This window comes from Scatophagus argus, chromosome 9, assembly GCF_020382885.2.
Source record: "Scatophagus argus isolate fScaArg1 chromosome 9, fScaArg1.pri, whole genome shotgun sequence".
NCBI classification, from domain to species: domain Eukaryota; kingdom Metazoa; phylum Chordata; class Actinopteri; family Scatophagidae; genus Scatophagus; species Scatophagus argus.
In genome coordinates, this window is record NC_058501.1 from 13,470,289 (window position 1) to 13,494,175 (window position 23,887).

The following is a 23,887-nucleotide window of genomic DNA, read 5'->3' on the forward strand; positions in this document are numbered from 1 at the left end:
TGAGTGAACCAAAAACTGACAGTTTGGTATCCAAGTCCTTTGGCACTCACACAGAGGACATTACTGTTCCAAATCATCAGCTGCTGTGACTGTAAAATTCCATGAACTGTTCAATTTTTTTAAAAAAATACTCTTATTTTCAGATTTATTGATGTATGACCTCATTTGTGCAGAAATTAGTTCAGAATTAGTTCAAAAATGTCTGGATCTGAAATCACTAACACCTAGGGAAACTATTTTTGTTAGTTGTTTACATAAATGTACTTGTATTTCTCAGAGTTTTAGTTTGATGCACATCAGTTACTTTCTAAGTCTGCTTGTAGTTGCAGAGTCGGTCACTAGAGGGCCTCATTCCACCACATTTTGGAGTTAGTTACAGACTTGAAACACACTTTGGATTTAAAACCCACCAACCTGTGTGTTTTGAAGAACTCATTTTTCTATAAAATTGTCATTCAGTTCCAGGTAAGGTTTATATCCAACTTATATCCAAATTAAAAAAAAAAGAAGAATTGCTAATTTTTTATCATAAGAGGAAAAAAGGGCAGAAGAGCGGGGCTTCTGATGTGTACTGTATGTGCACTGTGTAGCCTGCTGTATATAGCCTGACTTTATGGGCCACTGACAGACTGTATATAACTATATATATATAACTATACTATAGGCCTATATATGTATGGACTTTAAGTTTCTGAGCAAATAGCAGGCGCCACCCAAATAGTGTGTATTGCTGAGCTGTAGTTAGATTTGCTGTAGAATTCACAATTTCCCACTTAGTTAAGGGCGGAGGGGGGGGCAGTCCGGATAAAGCTACTCCTCTTCCTGAGGGAACATTAACATAATTATAATTACGTCTCCTTGATGCCCCTACCAGAGCTGCTGTGCGACAACTGCTGGAATAGGTCTGGCATTTTGTGTAACTTCAAGATGAGTCACGATGTTTAAATAAAAAAATAACCAACCTACTGAAAAGCCGAAAAAACGGAGACACTGAGCTAGATATCTTTAATAAAAGAAACGTGGCTGTTTCATAATGTGCATGAATTACATGCCGGACAAATAGTTAATATCGTTCGTAAAATATATATATATATCCATGCAATAATCAACACAGTGCGTCTGTCACTGAGCGCTGTTAGCAACGACCAACCACTAACCCTCTTACTAAGGCGTCCAATGCACTTGACCTATTGAATCGTATCTTTTTGGGAGGCACAGTATGGTGGCGGCAATGTAATGGAGTTTCCGCTACTCCTCTGCTTCCATGCCATTAGGTTAGGAAGCTAGCAAGAGAGCTAAGCTAGCGTCACGCAAGGCCTCCAGCAGACCAGCGGGAGAGCTACCAGGATACAACACTGCTATTCGGAAGGAGACAAATATCCCTTTATGAATCTGCATGAGAATAATTAAAATCCCAGAAATATGGTGGTTCTCAAAATTCGAGACCAGGTAAGTGCCAAAAGCGGGCTGTTGGTTGAGTAACGTAGCTAACATTAGCAGCCCCGATTTCAACATTCGCCAGCGGAATGTAATTCGAGTTTCTCCGGCTATTCTCCGAAACGGAAGCATTTCCTTAACCGTTTCCCAAAACGTTTCAAAGATACGCTTGATGTTTAATTATCAGTTAAAAGAGGGGTTATGTACAGTATTATCAGGCAAATCACGTTTGCAGTCGTGTTTTAGGTAATAACGACAGCATTGCATTTGCAATGGGACACATGCTCAAACGGTTGTTGAGCTGTAGCCAGCTAATGTTAGTGTGTTTAGCTCCAGCAATTAGACAGAGCCAGCGTGAAAAGCTACTAGCTGCTCAGTTGGAAAGTGACTTGTTAGCATGCTGTGACTAAACAATACGCAACTGGGCTTGAGACGTCTCTCCTAAATTATTCTATGATATAACAATAGCCACAAAGTCTCTGTAATACAGTTAGAGGTGATTACCTTAAGGGTGAAAGAGATCTGTTTATTTTGACGTTACTGTGACAGCTGGACGTTTGTGACATCTTTGTCATATGTTACCTCAGCTTGTGTATAACATGTAGTTATAAGGTTGGATAACATAGAAAAATAAATACATAGATAATGATGTAGCTTTTATGCACCGATTCACCCAACGAAACGTTTGATTTTGTTTGAACACCAACGATGTGTTGTGGAAGTGGGGTCGAGTCAGGGGCTTTGTGTCCCGTACAATTTCTTGATTTTTTTAAAATGTTTATTTTCTAAAGTGATTTACGACACTGTTATAGTTAGGTTTTTGATCATAAGCCTCAGGTGTTTGTCCCCTTGTGGATTCTGCTGGCAATTAAACCGTCCCTGTTCGCTTAATAGCTGTTTATTAAGATCCATTTACTTACACTATATAAATGGTATACAGTACATGCAAATAAACTGCTGTGTAATGGTTACGACAAATGTATGAGGTGACTGGTAATCTGACAGTATTAGACGTGCGTCCTCTAACTATTTAACACTTGCCACCTACTTGTGAAAACGAGAATAGCTTTCTGTTGTCGTTTAAGAGCAGTTTGTTTTGGACATGCCTGCTGTTCTTGTAACATATGTACGTGTGTGCGTGTTTCATTGTGTGTGTGTGTGCTCGAATGATGGTGTACCTGGGCTCATGTGAGCTGTCTCCATGGTGATGGTATTAACTAGGCTGGGTTGTATGAGGAGAGGAGGTGCACAGTCGTTCAGCCAGAGAAGCACAGAGAAATCTCCTACATCAGTCGTGAGGGACTGGAGAACTGAAAACAACAAAATGCAGATTTGTCTTTCCTTTTCACAGTGGGTGGTATACAGAAATGGTCAAAATGGAACAGTATGAGAGGCACAAGTGCCCGCTTGTTACCCTGAATTTATCCCCAGTAACTCTAACCGCAGTTGTGCCCTGCAGATATTCATGGACATTGTAATGACTGAATGAGAGGATTGTGATTTGTCTTTGAAAAGCAATTGCAATCCCCTTGGTCCCTAGATGACAATTCTAAATACTTGTTGAGCATCAGCCTGACTTCTGAAATGCGTCATGTGGCTCAAATTTTTATACCAGGCACCATTTTATCTGTTGGTTTCAGAATACTTCAAAGGGAATGATCTTACCCATGTCACCATGCATACACCGATGTATCCATGTCATGTTGTTCACAATAGATTTTTATTTTATTAAAAAACAAAAAACAGGGTGCTTACAATGTTTGACTTTTGGGGGTTGTTTATTCCTGAGGGTTATTGCAGACAGGGCATACAGTACAAATTATTTGTGTCAGCTAAAGGTTAAAGGGCTTGGCTCTATGTTGATAAAGTTTAGAGTACAGTTTGAGTGACACTAGTGCCAGTGCAGCTTGCTCTGTTTGATATGTTTGTGGCTCACACTCGGCCTCATAAACTGGAGGTCCTTTGTCCTTTGTGAAGTCTTATAGGATACATGGCTGCACATTAGCTAATTAGCTAGCTTCCCAGTCTGGAAGATGAGTCAAATGTTAAATGATGACGTCTGAATGATACATCGTTCTGACTAAATAAAACAGGTTTTCATCTCAGCCAACATTACAGCATGTGATTTTAAAATGTGTTGACTCTTGACAAGTTTCGTAACAGACGTCTACAGCGCCCCACCCCCCCCCACCCCCCACCCGCATCTTCATCTTACATTTTGTTTTGTATACATGGGTACACATTGTTCATTCTGAGGTTATGATTGCTCACTTGAAATGGAAGCAACTGATAATAGATCACCTGAGAAACAACAATAAAGCATCATAGTATTGATTCATTGTGGGAGGAACTTTTAACTACCGTGGTCGTTGCAGCTTTAAGCCCGTGTTAATTTGTTTTTAAAATTTTTACTGAAGTCAGGGAAGAGTTAAGTTTTTCTGGAAGCTAGGAATGTTCCATCTGGGTCTTTCACGGGTAACCAATTGCAGTCTCTGGAAGGGATCCCCTGCCCTCACTGTTATCACCATCCATGCCAGCCTCCTCCCACAGGCAGGGGAAAACTGCCTGATCAAAGACTATCCACTAGTGTTATGATGGATCAGATAGTGGAGTGCGGTAGTGTTTAGCTGGACAGTGTGACACACAAAGGTTCCTCAGCACAGCTATTTATGCTGTTCTTGACTGTTGTTGATAGGTACATTGATCTCAACATTGCTTCCAGATCAGTTTGTTAGGTCAAAGAGATGTGACACTCGATGATGACAATGAAATTCACATGCAGACATTTGGCAAAATATACCATAGAATGAAAACAAACACGCATGTAGTGACAGTCAGCTGCCTGCTTGTTGCTTTTGGTTGTCCAACATGAAGGAGAAAGTGGTTATACTAATTTGACTCCCTTTGCGAAATGATACTTTACCAACAAGTGAGTGATTTATAATAGTTGGTGGTCAAAGGTTGACGGTTATTGCAGGCCAGATATTGTAGATACTCTGTCAGGTTTTTATTCTTGGGTTCTCTGTTCCATCTCACTATGCAAAGATATTGCAAGTGTTTGAAGTGAGCCTGGTCTTACAGGAAGTGCTGCAACAGTGTCACAATGAGTAACTTCACCTAACCACACATGAGTAAACATTTCACTGAATATTTAATAGAGTTTGAGTCGTGTTTCTTAAAGAACTTTTTTGTGCAAAATGTAAATAAGGAAAAATATCACTGTATCTACAATATTTTACTTATGGCAAAGTTCACATCAGTACTTTCATTGTGTATACACCCCTACGAATGGTGGGGCTAGTGTAACTCCTATCTAAGAAGCCAGGACAGGGATGGCAGGATCCATAAGGGGTTGGACTTTTCAAAGAACTTCAACAATTTTCTCCTCTACTTTGGTTTTACTTTGAAAATTTTTTACCTTTAACACCTTTGCCACCTGTGGTTATGTTGAATGTGGTGACCTAAATATGCTGTGGACAGTTAACTTTTACTTCTATCTCTGGTAAAGATGCAGGCGGTCACATGAAGCTAGTTATGCTAAGTTATGTGTTTAACATATGTTGGAGAGGGTGAACAGCACACCGCTCACTTGGACCACAGTGCTGGACTTGTGTTCAATTAGTGATTGTGATATTTCTGTCTGTGCTGGTGGACTGTAAACAAAAAATTCAAAAGTGGCTGCTCAGCACTTGTCCTTACAGTCTACCTCCATCATCCTCTGATTTGTGGAGTTATGATTTTGTTAGGTGTACATTTGAATGTCTGTACAAGATTTCTGTTGTATTCTTTTTTTCTTACTTGCAACTATAACCTTTGATATGTTTCTGTCTGTGCCGTTTTAATGGATTTTAAGCAAGAATATTTAAGGAGTTTTGAGCAGCTAAAAGGTGATTGCATAATCTCTGAGCAAATGAGTCGCGTGTGTGTTGTGGTGCTTGAGTAAGAAGATCCTGAAGGCCCTCTAAGGTCTCCAGGGTCGGAATGGTCATGGCTTTCTTTGACCTGTGCTGTTGCCATTTCAGGTCTGACAAACAAACTTGTATGCCACGACAGTTTAAGATGGTGTTGCTTGTCAGCCAGAAAAGCTTTGAAATTCAGTTGATTTTGACACAGGTTCTGTCTTTTACAGCCTGCTTTGCTGAAAGCGATTTTCAACGTGGACCCTGATGAAGTTCGTTCGCTCATATTCAAAAAAGAGGATGTGAATGCACAGGTAATCCCAACAGACTTTCACTAATCTCTGTATCTGTTTCCTCATATTATTACTATGTTTTAAAAAACATCCCAGCAACACCAAAATCCCTGATGTATAACTGTCCTTGAAAGCTCTCATATAACTCTTTCAATTAATAGGTGCTGAGCACAAAAAGCTCATAGTTTGTTTTTACTGTTCCCACGGCATAATCTGGCTCTGGTTATTTTATTGCATTCCTCACTGTTACTGCTATGGTGGGGGTGTTTGTTTCAAAATAAGGCTGGTTTGTACTTGCTTGTATTTCACTGAAAAGGCTTTTCAAGTTCTCCATTTTGTGTTAAACTCTATCTTTGCCTCAAACAGTGATTATGAAGCTGTCATTATTAAATTGTTATTTCTATTTCCTAGCAATGTGGTCTTACAAATATTAAAGAATAAATAAAACTAAACAAATGATACTGGTTTTAATGTTCCGACAGATTATGACCTAAGTAAATAAGGAGTACATTGTAACGATGTAAATGCAACCTGTTCTGTTTTTATTTAGCCCTGCTAACGTCTTATGACTTATTACAGGACAATGAAAAGCGTACTCCACTGCATGCTGCTGCATATCTCGGAGATGCAGAAATTATAGAGCTGCTGATTCTTTCAGGTATGTTTTTTTTCAAAAGAGTATTTATGTAAAAAAAAAAAAAAAGGGTCAAATGCAAGCATGTGAATGTCTGTCACTCTTGTTGTGTAGAGCACTGTAGAACTAGACCTATCTGAAATTGTTTAAGGAGCAAATATTGGATTAATACTGCAATATGGAAATGATGGGTGTTTGTCAGGAATCTGGATAGATTATCTAGGAAATGATCCTGAGATTGCTGTTTAAAGAGCAGCAGTTATATAATGGAGGTCACAATCTGAGCTTGTTGAAGTAGTGTTATTGTTAATATGTGACATGGCCTTATTTACTGTACCAGTTTGGGAAAGTTGTTCTTTATGTTCTTCCTGTTTTTTTTGCATTGTTACACTGCATCCGCTTCAACCTTTGTAAATCACCTCAGAACACATCATCAACTTTCTTCTCCATACTGTACATGGACGGCTTGTGTTTTCCTGTTATTGAGAGGAGTGAAAGTGATCGAAAATGCTGTGTGAGAGCGTGATGTGACAATTTGAAATATGTGAATACTGATATACCTTTGTTGCCAGATGGTCCATCTCTAAAATACCTCTTCATACGCCCTTTGCAGTCTGCTCTTATGTTACAGAATAGAACTTGGTAACTGACAAAAAGACTTTAGGGGCTTTTTTGAAATGCACTACATGTCACTAAACTGTATGACCTTACACAGTCTGACAGCCAGTGTCCTCTGACTTGTAGGTGCCAGAGTAAATGCCAAAGATAACAAGTGGCTCACTCCTCTGCACCGGGCTGTGGCCTCCTGCAGTGAGGTATGTGAATGTTCCACACGCTGTTGCACACTATTTTACTAACCTAAACGACATGGAACTTAACCCTATGTGTTATAACTTTTTTTCAGGAGGCTGTCCAGGTGTTGCTGAAACACTCTGCAGACGTAAACGCCAGGGACAAGAACTGGCAGACGCCGCTTCACATCGCTGCAGCAAACAAGGCTGTACGTTGTGCTGAAGCCCTCGTCCCACTGCTCAGCAATGTGAATGTGTCAGACCGAGCCGGCCGGACTGCACTGCACCATGCAGCCTTCAGCGGCCATCTAGAGGTAATATCCAGCCTGAAGTATTGTTTGATTCTGTTGTAAGCTGTATTCAAAGACCTGTTGTTTAATGCCCTTAGTATTGATTTAGTTTGCCGTTAATGGATAGAAATGGCAGCAATGTTTGAATATCCATTGCTATAAGGAACAATACATGTATTAGCGCAAAGAGGCAGTGCTGACTAGGTAACTGTACAGTTGGTCCTGTCTTTGTTGATGTTGTTTGTCCAAGTCTAACCACTTCAGTACTGCTCATATTGACAGATGAAATGTTGTTCTCCACTTTAGAGAATGTGCTGCTCGTACACAAAGTTTTTGTTACACACCAGGTTTGATGTCGTGTGTTTACCTGGCTAAGTCAAAGCTTGTGATCTTATCCTCTTACTGAAAGAAAGAGTTTCTTCTTGCCTCAGAAATGTGTAAATGTGTAATGTATAAATAAACACATTGTAATATGTACCATTGCAATACGGAAGAACTGAACAATAGCTGACTGCCTACTGTTAGCAGCTAGGTCATAACCATGGCTGCAAACACCGGGACAAACTCCAAAGTTGGAGAAGCCACAGCTGAACAAACAGTAAAGCTGCTCACCAATGAACCAGTCATAGCTTGTTTAGAAAATACCACATTTTAAGCATTTCTAATTCTTAGAATGACTTTATAGCCTTGTTGAGGATCATCTAATTCATGAGTTTAGACTAAATCAGACTTATTTTAGAATCACTGTGTTGGGCCGAGCATTAAACGCAATGATTAATGAGTTGCGACACTGACTGAAAGACAGCAGAATTGGTAGTGTTCAGGTTGCAACTTCCCTTAACGTATTTCCTGAATTTTCTTTTTTCCCCTCTGTCGCTGCTGTCAGATGGTGAGACTCTTGCTTTCCAGAGGAGCAAACATCAATGCCTTTGACAAGAGGGACCGCCGAGCAATCCACTGGGCAGCTTACATGGGTAATTAATCAACCAACACAGGTTTTATATCACATTTTTACTTTTCTGAGTAACTTAGGTTCTCCTTACCTTGTGGTCAATGAAAATCACTAGCACTTAGTTGCTATTAAAATAAATACCCATGTTGTGATTTGACCAAATGCAACAGATGCTGTTATGACAGCGTATTCATGTAAGTAAATCATTTTAATTCTGTGTTCAGGGCACATAGAAGTGGTGAAGCTGCTGGCATCTCATGGAGCTGAGGTGGCCTGCAAAGATAAGAAATCTTACACTCCCCTACATGCAGCAGCCTCCAGTGGAATGATTAGCGTTGTCAAATACCTCCTGGATTTGGGGGTGGATGTAAGTTCCACCCACAAGCTTACTGTCATCACACTGTGGACTGATAGATTCTATGAAGAGAACATAAATGTAGTAACTCAGGCTAATGCTGAGGCTTTTCACATGTTTTTGGACCGTGACCTGACAACTTTTTATATTGGGTTTAATAAGGGGTAACAGTCTAATACCGGTTTGTCTTGATGAGGAAACATTGTGTCATGACTACTTTCTGTTTGTCTTGGCATCTAGATTAATGAGCCTAATGCATATGGCAACACACCCCTCCACGTGGCCTGCTACAACGGGCAGGACGTGGTGGTGAACGAGCTCATTGAGTGCGGCGCTAACGTCAACCAGGTAAATGAGAAGGGCTTCGCACCTCTCCATTTTACCGCCGCCTCACGCCACGGAGCGCTGTGCCTGGAGCTCCTAGTGTGCAACGGGGCTGATGTCAACATCAAGGTGAGTAACTGAATACTTGGAAAAAATATTACTCATTTTGGAAAGGTGTTACTTAATACTGGCACATCACATTTTCTATGCCAGTTACATTTAAGTTATTGAGAAATAGTCACGTAGTCAAAAATATTTGTTTAAACAGTCACACCTGTTGTTTCTGTGAACCCAACTGTTTATTTTTCTAATGTAGTCACGCTAAAACTTACTTAAAGCTACTGTGCCTTTTTTTTTCTTCTGTAGATAGATGCGAGAAATGAAGTTTTTTTTTTTTATCTTTTAGTGACGAGCATTGGCAACACACTGTTTTTTGTTTCACTCCAGAGTAAAGATGGTAAGACTCCCCTCCACATGACAGCAATCCACGGGAGATTTTCTCGGTCTCAAGCAATCATTGAGAATGGTGAGCTCCTCTAAAAATTCTGCCTCGCTGACTTTATTTCTCACACTGGACAGAAAAACCAGAAACTGCTTCTCAGTGTAACACCAGCTAAGTGTTTTTGGTTTTTTTTTTGGTTTTTTTGTCCTGAAGGTGCTGAGATTGACTGTGAAGATAAGAACGGAAATACACCACTGCACATCGCAGCTCGATATGGACACGAGCTCCTAATTAACACCCTCATCACCAACAGAGCTGACACAGCTAAGTAAGCGAGCTTTTCCGTCCTTTTCAGCAACTGTTCCAGCTTTACACGTCACGTAGGCGCAACATGTTATGAAATTGATACCATTTATTCTGCACTATTAATAGTGATATCCTGCCCTTAGCTTTGCACCAGTGATGGTGGATAAATCAGAATCATTATGTCTTCTTTCAGGCGAGGGGTTCACGGTATGTTCCCACTACATTTGGCTGCTCTCAGTGGGTTCTCTGACTGCTGCCGAAAGCTCCTGTCTTCAGGTGAGCAAGCTATAGTTCCACTAGTCTCAGGATGGAATCACCCAATTCGTATATTTGAATTGTTCAGATACTTTTAGCTTTAGCAGATACTTTTGGGGGGTTTTTTGGACAAGATTTGTAACTTAGATATTCAGATTTTTAAAGTGTACAATATCTGTTTGTAAAACTTTCTCTTATGTAGGATTTGATATTGATACTCCTGATGACCTTGGAAGGACCTGTTTACATGCTGCAGCTGCTGGAGGGTGAGTACAATGTGGCTGGATACTGTGTTTATCTTACATGTTTGTCTAAGATGCAGTTATGAGAGCTAACAAACATATCATTATATTTATCCATTCATCATCTTATAAATCTAAACCCTAACCCCTCAGAAACCTGGAATGTCTCAATCTTCTTCTCAACACGGGGGCAGACTTCAATAGAAAGGACAGTTTTGGCAGGTTTGTAGCATTTAATTATGGATTTGGATCGTGGCTCTGTGCTCTCCTAGTTTCTTTCGACCAGGGAACTCAGCTCTGTTTGCGTTTCCAGGACCCCTCTGCACTATGCTGCTGCCAACTGTAACTACCAGTGCCTGTTTGCTCTGGTGGGCTCTGGGGCCAGTGTCAATGACCTCGACGAGCGGGGCTGCACTCCTCTCCACTACGCCGCTGCCTCTGACACAGATGGAAAGTCAGTAATAGTTTCACTTTATTCTAATAAAATTCTGTGTCTGTGTGTGAGATGGAATATTTTTGAAAGGATTCAAGGATTAATTCTCTCTCACATTGGTTATGTAGAGTAACAGTTCAAGACTTGAAAGTTGTTTCTTGATTACAACCTCTTTTTTTTTCTGTCTGCAGGTGCCTGGAATATTTACTTCGAAATGACGCAAATCCAGGGATCCGGGACAATCAGGGCTACAATGCCGTGCACTACGCCTCAGCATACGGACATCGCCTCTGTCTGGAGATGGTGAGGGCTCCCCCGCAGATTATACAACACCTTAGAAACAACATGTGTGTACTAATATATTGTAATGATGTTTAATGCATTGCTGCTTCTCCCAATCTGTTGTTTACAGATTGCAAGTGAAACACCTCTAGATGTGGTGAGTTGAATTTGTACTTTTCTCTTTTGATTAGGTTTGGAGTTTGTAGACAGAGTAGGCACTGGAACCAAAGAACAAACTGAAACTGATGCTCCCGGCACATTTTCAGAGATGTTTGTCAGGCAAATAGCCCTCACAAAACAGAGCAAATAACATGCAGACAAGACATTCATGATTTAGGTGGTTTTGATCTCCATGATTGTGAGAATCAGTCTGTTCTCAACTGTGAGAATCTTCTGTCTAAATTTTGCCTTCAGTGTAGAACAAAATGCCGTCTGTTGTTGCTCAGCTTCACGACTAAGTGAAGTAGGTTCTAATTTTTATACCTGATTTGCACAGCTAATGGAAACCTCAGGGACAGACATCCTGAATGACTCTGAAGTCAGAGCCCCCGTCAGCCCCCTGCACCTTGCTGTGAGTAGTGTGTATTAGCCTTACTCTGTTATCCTTGTCGTGGAAATAGCTTTAATGTATGCTTTAATATGCTTTGCATATTTATGCTAATTTATTTGTCACGTAATAATCCTTCAGGCATACCACGGTCACCACCAGGCTATGGAGGTTCTGGTGCAGTCTCTGCTGGATCTGGATGTGAGAAACAGCCAAGGGCGCACACCCTTGGACCTGGCTGCCTTTAAAGGCCATGTAGAGTGTGTGGATGTCCTAATCAACCAGGGAGCCTCTATCCTGGTCAAAGACTTCACCTTGAAGCGAACCCCCATCCATGCTGCAGGTGTGGAGCTGGAGTGTGTGGCTCATGAATTTGCTGCCATCTGAATTTTTAGACCTCTATAAAATATAATAAATTGGCTATTTTATTGTTTTATTTGTTGTATTTGTTTTTTTAAGGATTTTTCTTTGATTATGGTGCAGATTTATTTTTTTCCTTATAATGTACTTTGTAAATTGTTGGTACTGTTAGCAGTAATGGTAGTAGAAATCGTATTCTAATGGCGTGTTTGTTCTTTCCATGCAGCTACTAATGGTCATTCAGAATGTTTGCGTTTGCTGATTGGAAATGCTGATCTTCAAAGTGCAGTAGACATTCAAGATGGAAATGGACAGTAAGTAAATTTGTTTGTGTTTTTTTTCTCCCTCATGTTTCATGCTGATAGCCTGTATAGCAGTATATTGTACAGTGTTTATTTTAAAACCGTTAATTTATAAACGCTATATTTTTTTAAACTGTTTTGCACACTTTTTGCACTCTATTCTATTCTGATCCCGCTGTGGGATCATTAAAGTTCATTTTATGTTTAAAAAATCCTTGCTGAGATTATATTCTGTTGTCTTTCAGAACTCCCCTGATGCTGTCAGTCCTGAGTGGGCACACAGATTGTGTATATTCTCTGCTAAACAAGGGAGCCAATGTAGAAGCCAAAGATAAGTGGGGCAGGACAGCCCTACACAGAGGAGTAAGGAGATCTTACATACACTGATACATACAGCATATGTACTGTGAGACAGTTTTTTTTTTATTATTGTCATATTTTAATTTTGACTGTTTTTTATGTTTGCATAATATTTTCTATACTTTTTATATAGTATATTAAGTATACAAATTAGGGCTGGGGCTGCGTTAACGCGTCACTGTCGCGTATGTGTTAACACGATAATTAATTAATGCCGACAATTATTTTAGTTGTTTTTATTATAATAATTATTTTTAAGGTCTGTTGCTCACTAGTTGGCCAGTTGCTCACTTGCTCACTAAAAAAACTGTTTTACTGAACAATAAAGAGATAAAATAAAAAATAATAATTGTCTGCGTTGATTAAGTATCACATTAACGCATTGACTTGCCCCGCCCTAATGCGTTAACGCAGTCCCAGCCCTAATACAGATATGCCTTTTTTCTGCCCCGTCTGCAGCAGGTCACCTTAAACTCTGTAGTGCAGCCCAACCTGTTCTATGTCTGTGGATGGAATAAATTCTAAACCACTGGTCATCTCCTATAAAGTCATTTGAAATGCATAGCCTTTCAGGATACCACCGTCAGTCAACAGCAATAGCACTAAAATCTGTTGTTTTCTGGTTGCAGGCGGTGACTGGCCACGAGGAGTGTGTGGAGGCCTTGCTTCAACATAGCGCCAGCTTCCTAGTGCAAGACTGTAAAGGGCGCACACCGGTCCATCTGGCAGCAGCTTGTGGACACATTGGGGTACTGGGAGGCCTGCTGCATGCTGCCCAATCAGTGGAAACTCTCCCCGTATTAACAGACAACCAAGGCTACACCCCACTGCACTGGGCCTGCTACAATGGTACAGAGATGAGAGTCTGAAAATCTCTTTAAAAATGCTAGAGTTGGAGATGTACATCAGACTTTAGTAATGTATGTGCTGAGACACAGAAGCTGCCAAGAAAGTAAAAAGAAGCACTGAAGCAAGTGTAGATTTAAGATAGGCATGGACAGCTTTGTTTTTAATGCTTGTTCTTCCCTGTTGAAATTTTGACACGTTGATAAGAACAGATGTTATAAGAGAGCCCTGATTGTGAGCACATTGAGATGAAGGCTAATGCGGTGAATGCTTTCTCCCCGCAGGTCACGATACATGTGTGGAGGTTTTGCTGGAACAAGAGGTTTTTCACAAGGCCGAAGGCAATTCTTTCAGCCCCCTCCACTGTGCTGTGTAAGATCTTGAGCTGCCTTCAGTTTCGATCAATGCATGTAAGGACAGAATGTCTAACAGAAAGATTAATTGTGCTCTTTTCTCTTTATTAGGATCCATGACAACGAAGGTGCTGCTGAGATGCTGATAGACACTCTGGGCCCTGCCATCGTCAACGCCAAAGACAGTAAAAACAGGTATAATATCCAGCGAATTAAAAGTTCACAGAATCAATGCGGTGATTGTTACAAGTGTGTCTTCGATTAAAGAAGTGAGCCTTGTTCTGATGTTATTTTTGTAGGACCCCTCTACATGCAGGAGCCTTCACTGACCATGTAGAGTGTCTGCAGCTGCTTCTGAGTCACAACGCTCAAGTCAACAGTGTCGATGCCGCAGGGAAAACCCCACTCATGATGGCTGCTGAAAACGGCCAGACCAACGCTGTCGGTATGAACAGTTTAACCACCACACTAGAAAATGTCTCTAGAGGATTTAATATTCAGCACTGTATTGAATGAACTTTGCTTTCCCCGTTTCGTGTTTTGTGTTCTCCCTGTCACTGTTCAGAACTGCTGGTGAGCAGTGCAAAAGCAGATCTCACTCTGCAGGATGCCGTGAAGAACACTGCACTTCATCTCGCCTGCAGTAAGGTTGGTATTACCATATGGTGGCACTGTTAATACATTCTACAGCAGCAGATATACTGTATGTTCCTGCAAGTGTCTGTTGAGCTACTGTAAACAGTTGGTATTTACTGGTTGTTTGAAACAGTCATCACACTCTACCTGTTTTCCATAGGGACATGAAACCAGTGCCTTGTTGATATTGGAGAAGATTACAGACAGAAACCTCATAAATGCCACTAACGCCGCCTTACAGACGTACGTATCACATGTCTGTGTGTCTGAGTGTTGAAATGGAGTCATAATGCTTTTCCTGTGGGGATTTGTATAATTAATGTAGAGATACAAATTGTAAAGTATTGACCCTTCCCATTGGTGCTTCTGTGTTTTCATCTTTCTTTTAAGGCCCCTACATGTGGCTGCAAGAAATGGTTTAACTGTGGTGGTGCAGGAGCTGCTTGCAAAGGGAGCCAGTGTACTTGCAGTCGATGAAAATGGTAAATCCACAATATTATCATCTTTCATATATTTTGGGCTTTTACAGTAAATTAAGAATTGCAACCTCAACATGCACCATAATTTGCAGCAGGATCAGAAATGATTGGATACGTACACCAGTACACCAGCTTCAGTGCCCTTTCACGCTTGAAAGTGAAACTCTGTATGACTTTGGTACAATTTGTAACATTGCTGCTTTGTCACTGTTTCAGGTTACACACCCGCCTTGGCTTGTGCCCCCAACAAAGATGTGGCAGACTGCCTAGCCCTCATCCTGGCCACCATGATGCCTGTGTCCCCCTGCACCCCGGCACCCACCCTCCCTTTCAGTGCCATTAACCACTACACTACCAGCCCATCCAAGAGCGTCACGTTCGACAGCCTGCCCGTGCTGCGTGGCGAGCACAGCTCCTACTGCAGCTTCAACAACATCAGCCATCACGATGGCTTCTACAAGGACGAGGAGCTCAATGACTCGGATTCAGAGACATACTGAGAGACGGGAGGAAGTGATAAATGCATAAACACACACACTGTGTCTTAAAAATCACCAACCGCCAGCTTGGAAGGGCAAAAAAAGAGAAAAAAGCCCCCCACAGGAGCCTTAAAAGTACTCCGCCCCCAATCACCACCACAGAGTAAGACAGGGAGGAGGTGCAGCAGGCGCACACTCGTCCCGACCTCATCCAGCACCAGGTGTCCTTCAGCTGATACTGGACCTCAGTAACCGCTGCTTTACCAACACTGACTTCTTGAGTGCTAAAAACTTTACTTGTTGGGTGGACAGCGACTTTTGTGCAGCAATAACATGCTGAAGAGGGATGGTAGCACTTCGCCGAGAGCTAAACCGACAGGGACCAAAAGACATGGATGCATTTTAACCCAGTTTTAACTGTAATTTTTGGGGTTTAGCAGTTAGTGGGAGGAGGGGCAGTGGCAAGGAGCCATTTTTTTTCTTTTTGAAATTATTGATGAATTAAGAGAAGGTCGATATCCGCACACTACATCCATCAGAATGCACTTGTCCTTCAAGGCTGTAGTCATATGGGGGGAAAAATCATTTATTTTTTTGAGATCAAAGTTTTAATATACCCATGTTCATGTCCTGTCCTCTAGAAAAACAAATCAAAGTAACTGACCTGCATAATTTAAAAACCTTTGATATCTGCAACAGGTTATTTTTAAGTTGATCTACCTTACCTTTGTATATTGACCTGTCTGTTGCGGTTTAGTCTTTCAAGAATAAATTATTTGTGTACTTTTGGTTCCTATTTATGTGTTCATTTTGTGCCTTCATTAGTTACTGAGAAAAGATGGGTTTATAGAGGCAGCTGTGAAAGTACAGTGATGCACACTAGGTAAGTAATGAATCATTTCTAAGAAGCACTGATCCAGTATTGAGGTGTCTGATGCTCAGCTTTGTGAGAAGAAATACTGTAAACCAATGAAAAGGCTGCATTCATTATGATTTTATTCTGTTTGAATGATATTTTTGCTCTTATATTAGTCAGTGTTTGTTGACAGGTTTTGCTTGCTTTACCTTCAGAAAAAAAAGAAACCACTCAATCCTCCCATGATTCAAAGCTCCTCTTTTCTGTCTGTTGAATCCTTTTAACTGGAAATATGTACAATACGTTTGCTAGCTTCTTTAAAATGGAAAAGATTCCTTTTTCTTTTTGTTGCTTTTTCTTGAAGAGGGATGAAACTAGTATGTATATAGAAATGATGACTGTGAATTCAACGCTCCAATGAGTTCTTTCAGTACTGAGATTGCTGTATATTTTATGAGTAATAAAGAAATGAGTTATTTAATAATGAACATGAGTTTGGAGTTTTGCCTTCAGTTCTGGAATACGTGACACGCTTGAAGCAGTTTTGACTGACGTGTTGACATGTCACATGAGGAAAAGCTCAAGCATAAATCATAAAATGAATGATGGCTGAATTCCATCTGACAGCTTCAGTTTCAAGGTCCTGGTATTCTGCATGCTGGCTCATCACCACACTAACATGGCGTACTGGGACATTTGAATAGAGCCAATGTTAATGTTAGTAGTAATGCAGGTGTTCTTCATGCTATTTGCGGTGTAAAGCCCCATGGAACACAATTAACACGGTGTCCAACTCATTTCATTTTATTTGAGAGAATAATCAAGGATCAATACGCTCTGTTACAAGTGTGTCTTGTGTTTTGCAAAACTGCAAAAATCATTAATTCAGTAGAAGACTTTGCAGAGTGCCAGCTGTATGCTACGTCTGGGGTTCTGGGGTTCAGTTTGTGATAGGTGCTTCTACACTATCCACTGAAATCTTTTGAGTCGCTTCTCTACGTGATGTAGAATGATTTTTCACAACCAGTGACAGGTGATCTCCAGTTTCATCCCACAGTCCAAAGACATGCAGGTCAGGTTAATTGGTAAGTCTAAATTGCCCACAGGTATGAATGCGAGCATGAATTTTTTTGTGTCTCAATATGTCAGCTCTGTCATAAACTGGCAACTACAGGGTATACCCCACCTCTCAATGTACCCTCAGTGTGAGCTGGGGCTGAGATAGGCTCCAGTCCCCTGTTACTCTGCACAGGATAAGCAGTGATAGATGATGTATGGATGGATGGATGACAAGTGATTCACTGTTCAGCCTCTTTTTCCAAAACAGCAATGATTTGAACAATATAATGATCTAGGTTTATTTAAAATAAAATCATATAACCTTAAACATGTTATAACTTATAATGAGTTATTAAAAGATTTAATTATAAACTAAAAATCCATACAATTAATCAACTAGAACAGGTTGAACTCTTCAGCAGTGTCTGCAGAAGTCACAAAGTCAGAAAATCGTAGTTAGAAAACTAAATCAGTCAGCCTATGTAATGTGTAATACTCCTTTTGTGAGGTCATACGCAGTGACTTCTGTGATTGGCCTACAACCCGGAAGCGACAGGAACGGGGCGGATTCAGAGACAAACGGAGGTTGTAGCAAACACAAGTCCTGAACTTGTTCGTATAGCTTGCATTTGTTAGTTTCAGACAGTTTGTCCTTACTTGTAGGTATAACGTCAGGAACACGACAGTATAGCAACAACTCGTAGCTAACTTCAGAGCCATGGACGAAGTGACGGGTGCTCAACTGATTGCCGAGTCCCTGAAGACTCAGGTAAAAACGTTTAAAAACACATGAGGTAATAAAGTGTGTTAAAGTTCAAGCACTGCCCGGTCAAGTTAAGTTAACTCTGAATACATCGAAAAGCGTTTAATACCCCACTGTGTACTGTCAAAAGTCGCATGTTTCAGTGTCTTTTTGTGAAAGAGTCGTTTCTCTCCTCGCAGAGAGTGGAATACATGTTTGGGATAGTTGGCGTTCCTGTCATTGAGGTGGCGATGGCTGCTCAGGCTGCTGGGATCAAATACGTGGGAATGCGTAACGAACAAGCGGTAAACCACTTCACGTTAATCTGCGTTCACAGTCTCTAACAGCAACATTACACTGATGTTTTACCATACAATAAATTCTGTCACAAAACAGGCATGTTATGCGGCATCAGCCATTGGATACCTCACTGGGAGGTAAGACATTTAGTGACTAACGGAATACTGCGAGCAGCTGCTGTGTCTCTTTGTATCTCACATGTTGTCATATCCTGTGCTCGCTTGTATCCAGACCAGGTGCCTGCCTGGTGGTGTCTGGACCTGGACTAATTCATGCCCTGGGTGGAATGGCAAACGCTAATGTTAACTGCTGGTAAGACTGATGCTGCGTATATGCAGCTGTGTGTGCCTACAGTTCTAACATAGCACCTGTATGACCTGGTTTATTAAGTGCATTTTGGTTTTGCACAGGCCAGTGGTTGTTATTGGAGGGTCCTCGGACCGAAACCAGGAAACAGCGGGAGCCTTTCAGGAGTTTCCGCAGGTAATGAATGTCTTCATGTGGGTTTTGGAATGTTGATGCTTCATTAAATTGACACAGTTGTTCATTTGTTGCTAGGTGGAAGCAAGTCGCCTTTATAGCAAGTTCTCTGCTAGACCCAGCAGTCTGGAAGCCATCCCCTCAGTGGTAGAGAAGGTAACCTCCTTACTGGTACATTGTCTGTCTCATCCTTGTTGGTCTTGTTTTTTTACCACAGCAGACTACCATTGTGGCATTAACACAAGTTGGTTTTTATTGTGTTTGTTTGCTCACAGGCAGTTCGAACAAGCATGTATGGGCGTCCAGGTGCTTGTTATGTGGATATTGCAGGGGACATGGTCAATGCTAAAGTGGACAGGAGCAAAGTCAGGTTTGTTGTCTTTTTTTTGTTTTGTTTTTTTTAAAATTTGTTTTAAATGTTTTTTTGTGCATAGTATCGCTTTTGTGATTCCAGATGTGTGGTCATTCAAAGAGTGTTTCTCCCTGCAGAGTTGTGTCCTGCTGTCCATCTCCACCGGTTAGTTTCGCCGACCGCGGGGCAGTCACTGAAGCAGTCTCTGTTTTGAAAGCAGCTAAAAGACCCTTAATCATCATTGGCAAAGGTAACATTAAATGAAACATGTTAAATGTCTCTTGGAATATTGCCCTGAATAAGCTAGAATCCCTACATTTCCTCCATCCCTCAGTCAGAGTAGTACATTGCGTCAGTCATGAAGAGCCTTGTTGTGCATAAACAGGAGCAGCCTACGGCCGAGCAGAAACCGCTTTGAGGCAGTTTGTGGAGATGAGCGGTCTGCCGTTTCTGCCCACCCCCATGGGGAAGGGGGTCCTTCCTGATGATCATCCCAACTGTGTGGCTGCTGCACGCTCAAGGTCAGCCCTCTTTTCACTATAAAAAATGTGAGGGAATCAAAAAAAAAAAATCTACTTTTATATGTAAGAACCATTCTGAGCCTCCAACACTCATGAATGGCTGTATATTATGCACAGATCATTGGTATAAATACAGGTTTTTAGGAGTAAATATAAACATAAACTCAGTAAAATGTACTCTTGTCCAAAAGCCAGGTTGGCAGCATAACTGAAGTCCCAGTCCACAGTCTGTGGTTCTGTGTCAACTTTTTAAATTGCTGCTAATACGTTGCCGGGCAGAGAATAAGTCTGTGTAATAATATAAAATCTGTGTTAAATTGAACACATTAAGTAAATAATGTATTAAGTAAAGTTTTGTATTACACCATTTATTTATTTGTTTGTCGGTTTTGTTTGTCTTCACGCACCGTTGCCCTCACCTCCATGGTTTCTGCGATCCAAGAGCTCTTCTCCAGGCTGATGTTGTGCTTCTGCTCGGAGCCAGGCTGAATTGGATCCTGCATTTTGGTCTGCCACCCAGATTTGACCCCAATGTCAAAATCATTCAGGTATATAAATGACCGAGCCAGATGTCTTTGATTTCTGCAAAATCATGTTGCCTTTGACATGTTCAAAAATACTGTCTAGAATATCTTACTTGTATAAATCTAACAGTGTATGTACATGCTAACTTCAGCATTGGTTGAAAATAAAATTGTATGCAGGTTGACCTTTGTGCGGAGGAGATGGGGAACAATGTGAGGCCGGCTGTTGCTCTGCTAGGAGACATCAATGCTGCTATGACTCAGGTAACTGCAAATGATTCACCTGATGTGCTTGAAATATAAACTATAAGAGAACAGCTTAGTGAGTGTGTGGAAAGTTGTTATGTCTTTGATCTGTTTTTCTTTAGCTCCTGGAGTGTGTGCATAAAGACGGCTGGAAATATCGCTCTGATACAGAGTGGTGGAAAACACTGAAGGACAAAGTTGCTGCTAACGCGAAAATATCAAAGGTGCATTTAAACTGTCGACAAACCTGTGACATGTCAATGCATGTTGTTTCTCTGTCTTTTTATCAGTATACCACATTGATTTAATGCAAGAATGCATTTGATCCATTTAGATGGTGTATATTGTATTGTTATGTATGCATGCCCTTCTTCTATCCGCAGACGCTCGCTCTTCAGTCCACAGTGCCCATGAACTACTACACGGTGTTTCATCACATTTCCCAGCTGCTGCCACATGACTGCATCATTGTAAGCGAGGGTGCAAATACTATGGACATAGGACGCACTATGCTGAACAACTACCTACCTCGACACAGGCAAGACAGTCTCATTAAAGCAGTGCTTAAAGGAGCACATCTCAGTTGTGTTATGTGTTTAAACTCAACTGTACACAAGAATGCACATTCTGTAGGGGGGGGGTTATTAGAACAGTTAATTAGAACAGCTAACAGTCTGTTATAATGTAGGGGTTTGAAGTAACATGTCGAAGTTTCAAATTAAAAGTCAAATAACAGAAAACACAGAGATATATTATATACTCTTAACTGATAATAAAATTGTTGAAATTATTTTAAAACAAGAGGCATTAATTATTCCTCGTACTAATGACCCGAAGAAATATGTACAAGGCTTTTTCTGCTACAAACTATGGATACTGTATCGTCCTTCAAAAATTCACCTATTTCACAACCTCTTGTACAAACTGTCAGGGAGCTGTAACAGTTTTCACACGATCAGGTGCACTTTTATTCCTTACAAGCAGTTAATTCCAAACAAAACAATCATGCACCCACGTGTCCTTTCACTGTGACAGACTAAGGTAAGCTTTAAAGTCTCTGGAAATTTTAGAATATTGTTGTTAGCTAATCCCGATGATCCTGCAGGTTAGATGCTGGTACGTTTGGAACAATGGGAGTAGGCCTTGGTTTTGCAATAGCAGCAGCTGCTGTGGAGAGAAGCGAGAATGCTAAAGGCCAAAGGATAGTCTGTGTGGAGGGAGACAGTGCCTTTGGATTTTCAGGCATGGAGGTTGAAACCATGTGCAGGTGGGTTGGTCGCCTCCCTTTCTAGACAATATATACACTTCAGTCCCTACTGTTTCTTAATTATACTCTCTTTTCTTAACAGGTATAATCTACCTGTTGTCATCATAGTGATCAATAACAATGGTATTTACAGTGGAGTGGATCCTGATACGTGGAAAGAAATGGCAAAAATAGGAGATCTGGCTTCTATGTGAGTCATATTGTAGGCCATCAGTTCATCACAGTGCATTCACTATTATGGTTTCCTGCATATAATCAGCTGTGAAATGTAATGAAAGATATCTTGGATCATCATATTGCTTGTCAGAGCCCCACCTGTGGCCCTCCTACCTGAGGCACGCTATGATGAGGTCATGACAGCGTTTGGAGGTCGAGGGTTCCTGGTGAGGACCGTGGAGGAGCTGCGCAGTGCTTTACAGCTTAGCTTAAGTGATTGGGAGCGACCAAGTCTGCTTAATGTGCTTATTGATCCCTCCTCTGACAGAAAACAACAGGTAACTTTCACAACTATATATAATAATATATGAGTCATCTCAGTCATCCTGAGAAGTACAGGTTAAACTGAAATAATCCAGATTTTTATTGTAAAGTTGAAGTCCCCATTAAGTTGAAAGGCTTCTTCAACTGTAACGATGGAATCGGTCCTGTGGAAGTGCCACACCCTCTGCTGGTTGAGGGTGTAATTGATGCTGCAATGCAACTGTTTTGGTGCTTAAAATGTTATCGTTACATCAGTTTGTCAGGTTTTTCTCCAACACAGTCAGTATTGAGGGTTTCTTGTCTGCCATTTGAATTTATGGTGAGACATTTAAGCTTTGCAATAAATGTTAATGACTGCATCCACATGTCCAGGCTAACCCTTAACCAAAGCCCCTAACAGGTGAAATGTGGAGGGCCTAAGGCTGCTCAAAATCACAGCTCATGCACACTTTTTGCTGACTTCTGGAGAATCGGGACTGAAAAGAAACCTGGCATTGGCCCTAACGTTTAAGATCTTAAGTCTCATCCCATACCGCATTTCATTCCCTTGAGGCCCAGTGCCCTTGCAGACATGGGGTGATGACAGTGAACACTTCAGGCTCATGACGGAATGTATGACCAGAGGTTGCAAGGCAGACTCGGCGCCTGTTTCTTTTTTACCTGATGCGCCACAGGAAGTAGACTGGGGCGAAGATGGACAATGACTTGAATGACATTGACAGTCACAGCAGTAAAGCCCAATTAAAAGCTGCAGCGTTTCGACTCTTGATTAGTGTAAAGCAACAAGCAGCTTGTTGTTTACTTGACTCTCATCTCTTCCTTATAGGTTTATGTGACTGACATGCCTTGCTTAACAGTAATCCATGCACTCCAGGTGCACACCAGAATTGTTGTATTCCAGTCACATCCCCTGCACCTCACACCAACCTGACCTTTCTATTTCAGAGTCCCCATAATTAGAAAGCATAGTCCTCTGTGTTTATGTTGAATGTATCCATGCAACCCCTTTGCTGACATGTTTGAAGGGCGTATTGAAGGCTGTGTCCATGGTGCCGAGCTCCATGGTTACCAGTAGAAAGACTTAGTTGTTAGTCCCCTTATTTGAGGTGTGTTGCCCTCATTGTCTGCTTCCTGACTGTTATCCATATTCAGGTTTAAAGTTAAGTCAAAGACAATGGATGAAGATTAACTATTTTGTCTGGCATAACTTTTTGAATGAATGTCAAGACTAAATGGAGTCAACATGCACATGTGCCACAAAAGGCCCAATAGAAAAAAGAGCTCTAACATCTCAGGAGGTCTAATGTAATGCTGTGTTGTCTGTGTTTCCAGGAATTCCCTTGGCTCACACGCTCCAACTTATAGACTGAAAGAGGGATCTTCTTCCTCTGTTCAGAACATTATCAGACCAGAAGTCACAGTTTTCCTGTGCAGCTTCATACTGGGAAAGTATGAAGCTGCTTTTGTTCTTTGTAATTGTTTCCATGAAATAATTAAATATTTGTATTAATTCTTACTACATGGTAGATTTAAAATGTTTAGAACAAAAACAAAACATTTTTATATATCCAATGAACATCCTTTATGTCAAATCAGTGTTTTTACTTTCTTTCACATAATACATTTCAAGGTGATAATTATGAGCATAACATGGATTATAAGGGCTCAATAAACTTTTAAAAATGCTGCAAAAGTGATGATGTAATTTTATGGTCAACTTGTTGTTAAAAATGTGTCTGCAGACACATAAATTTACACCTTCC

General features: G+C 40.9%; 2 protein-coding genes across 2 annotated transcripts; both read left to right on the forward strand.

Moving 5' to 3' along the window:
* The first annotated feature begins 1,220 nt into the window (after positions 1 to 1,220).
* On the forward strand, positions 1,221 to 16,093 carry ankrd28b (ankyrin repeat domain 28b). Its single transcript, XM_046399780.1, has 28 exons — positions 1,221 to 1,449; positions 5,567 to 5,650; positions 6,209 to 6,287; positions 7,008 to 7,078; positions 7,168 to 7,368; positions 8,231 to 8,318; positions 8,521 to 8,663; positions 8,892 to 9,104; positions 9,423 to 9,501; positions 9,631 to 9,745; positions 9,917 to 9,999; positions 10,181 to 10,244; positions 10,374 to 10,442; positions 10,534 to 10,674; positions 10,845 to 10,956; positions 11,066 to 11,092; positions 11,432 to 11,506; positions 11,624 to 11,825; positions 12,069 to 12,156; positions 12,390 to 12,507; positions 13,134 to 13,353; positions 13,635 to 13,722; positions 13,815 to 13,898; positions 14,003 to 14,148; positions 14,269 to 14,351; positions 14,500 to 14,582; positions 14,730 to 14,821; positions 15,035 to 16,093. Exons 1-28 carry the CDS (start codon positions 1,423 to 1,425, stop codon positions 15,316 to 15,318), a joined length of 3,159 nt encoding a protein of 1,052 aa, XP_046255736.1. The 5' UTR covers positions 1,221 to 1,422; the 3' UTR covers positions 15,319 to 16,093.
* A 1,630-nt stretch (positions 16,094 to 17,723) lies between these two features.
* On the forward strand, positions 17,724 to 23,817 carry hacl1 (2-hydroxyacyl-CoA lyase 1). Its single transcript, XM_046399992.1, has 17 exons — positions 17,724 to 17,981; positions 18,155 to 18,259; positions 18,351 to 18,391; positions 18,486 to 18,566; positions 18,665 to 18,737; positions 18,813 to 18,890; positions 19,010 to 19,104; positions 19,224 to 19,336; positions 19,472 to 19,607; positions 20,050 to 20,155; positions 20,312 to 20,395; positions 20,500 to 20,601; positions 20,761 to 20,915; positions 21,483 to 21,644; positions 21,727 to 21,834; positions 21,952 to 22,138; positions 23,457 to 23,817. The coding sequence occupies exons 1-17, from the start codon at positions 17,931 to 17,933 to the stop codon at positions 23,487 to 23,489; spliced, it is 1,710 nt and encodes a 569-aa protein (XP_046255948.1). The 5' UTR covers positions 17,724 to 17,930; the 3' UTR covers positions 23,490 to 23,817.
* Positions 23,818 to 23,887: the final 70 nt, after the last annotated feature.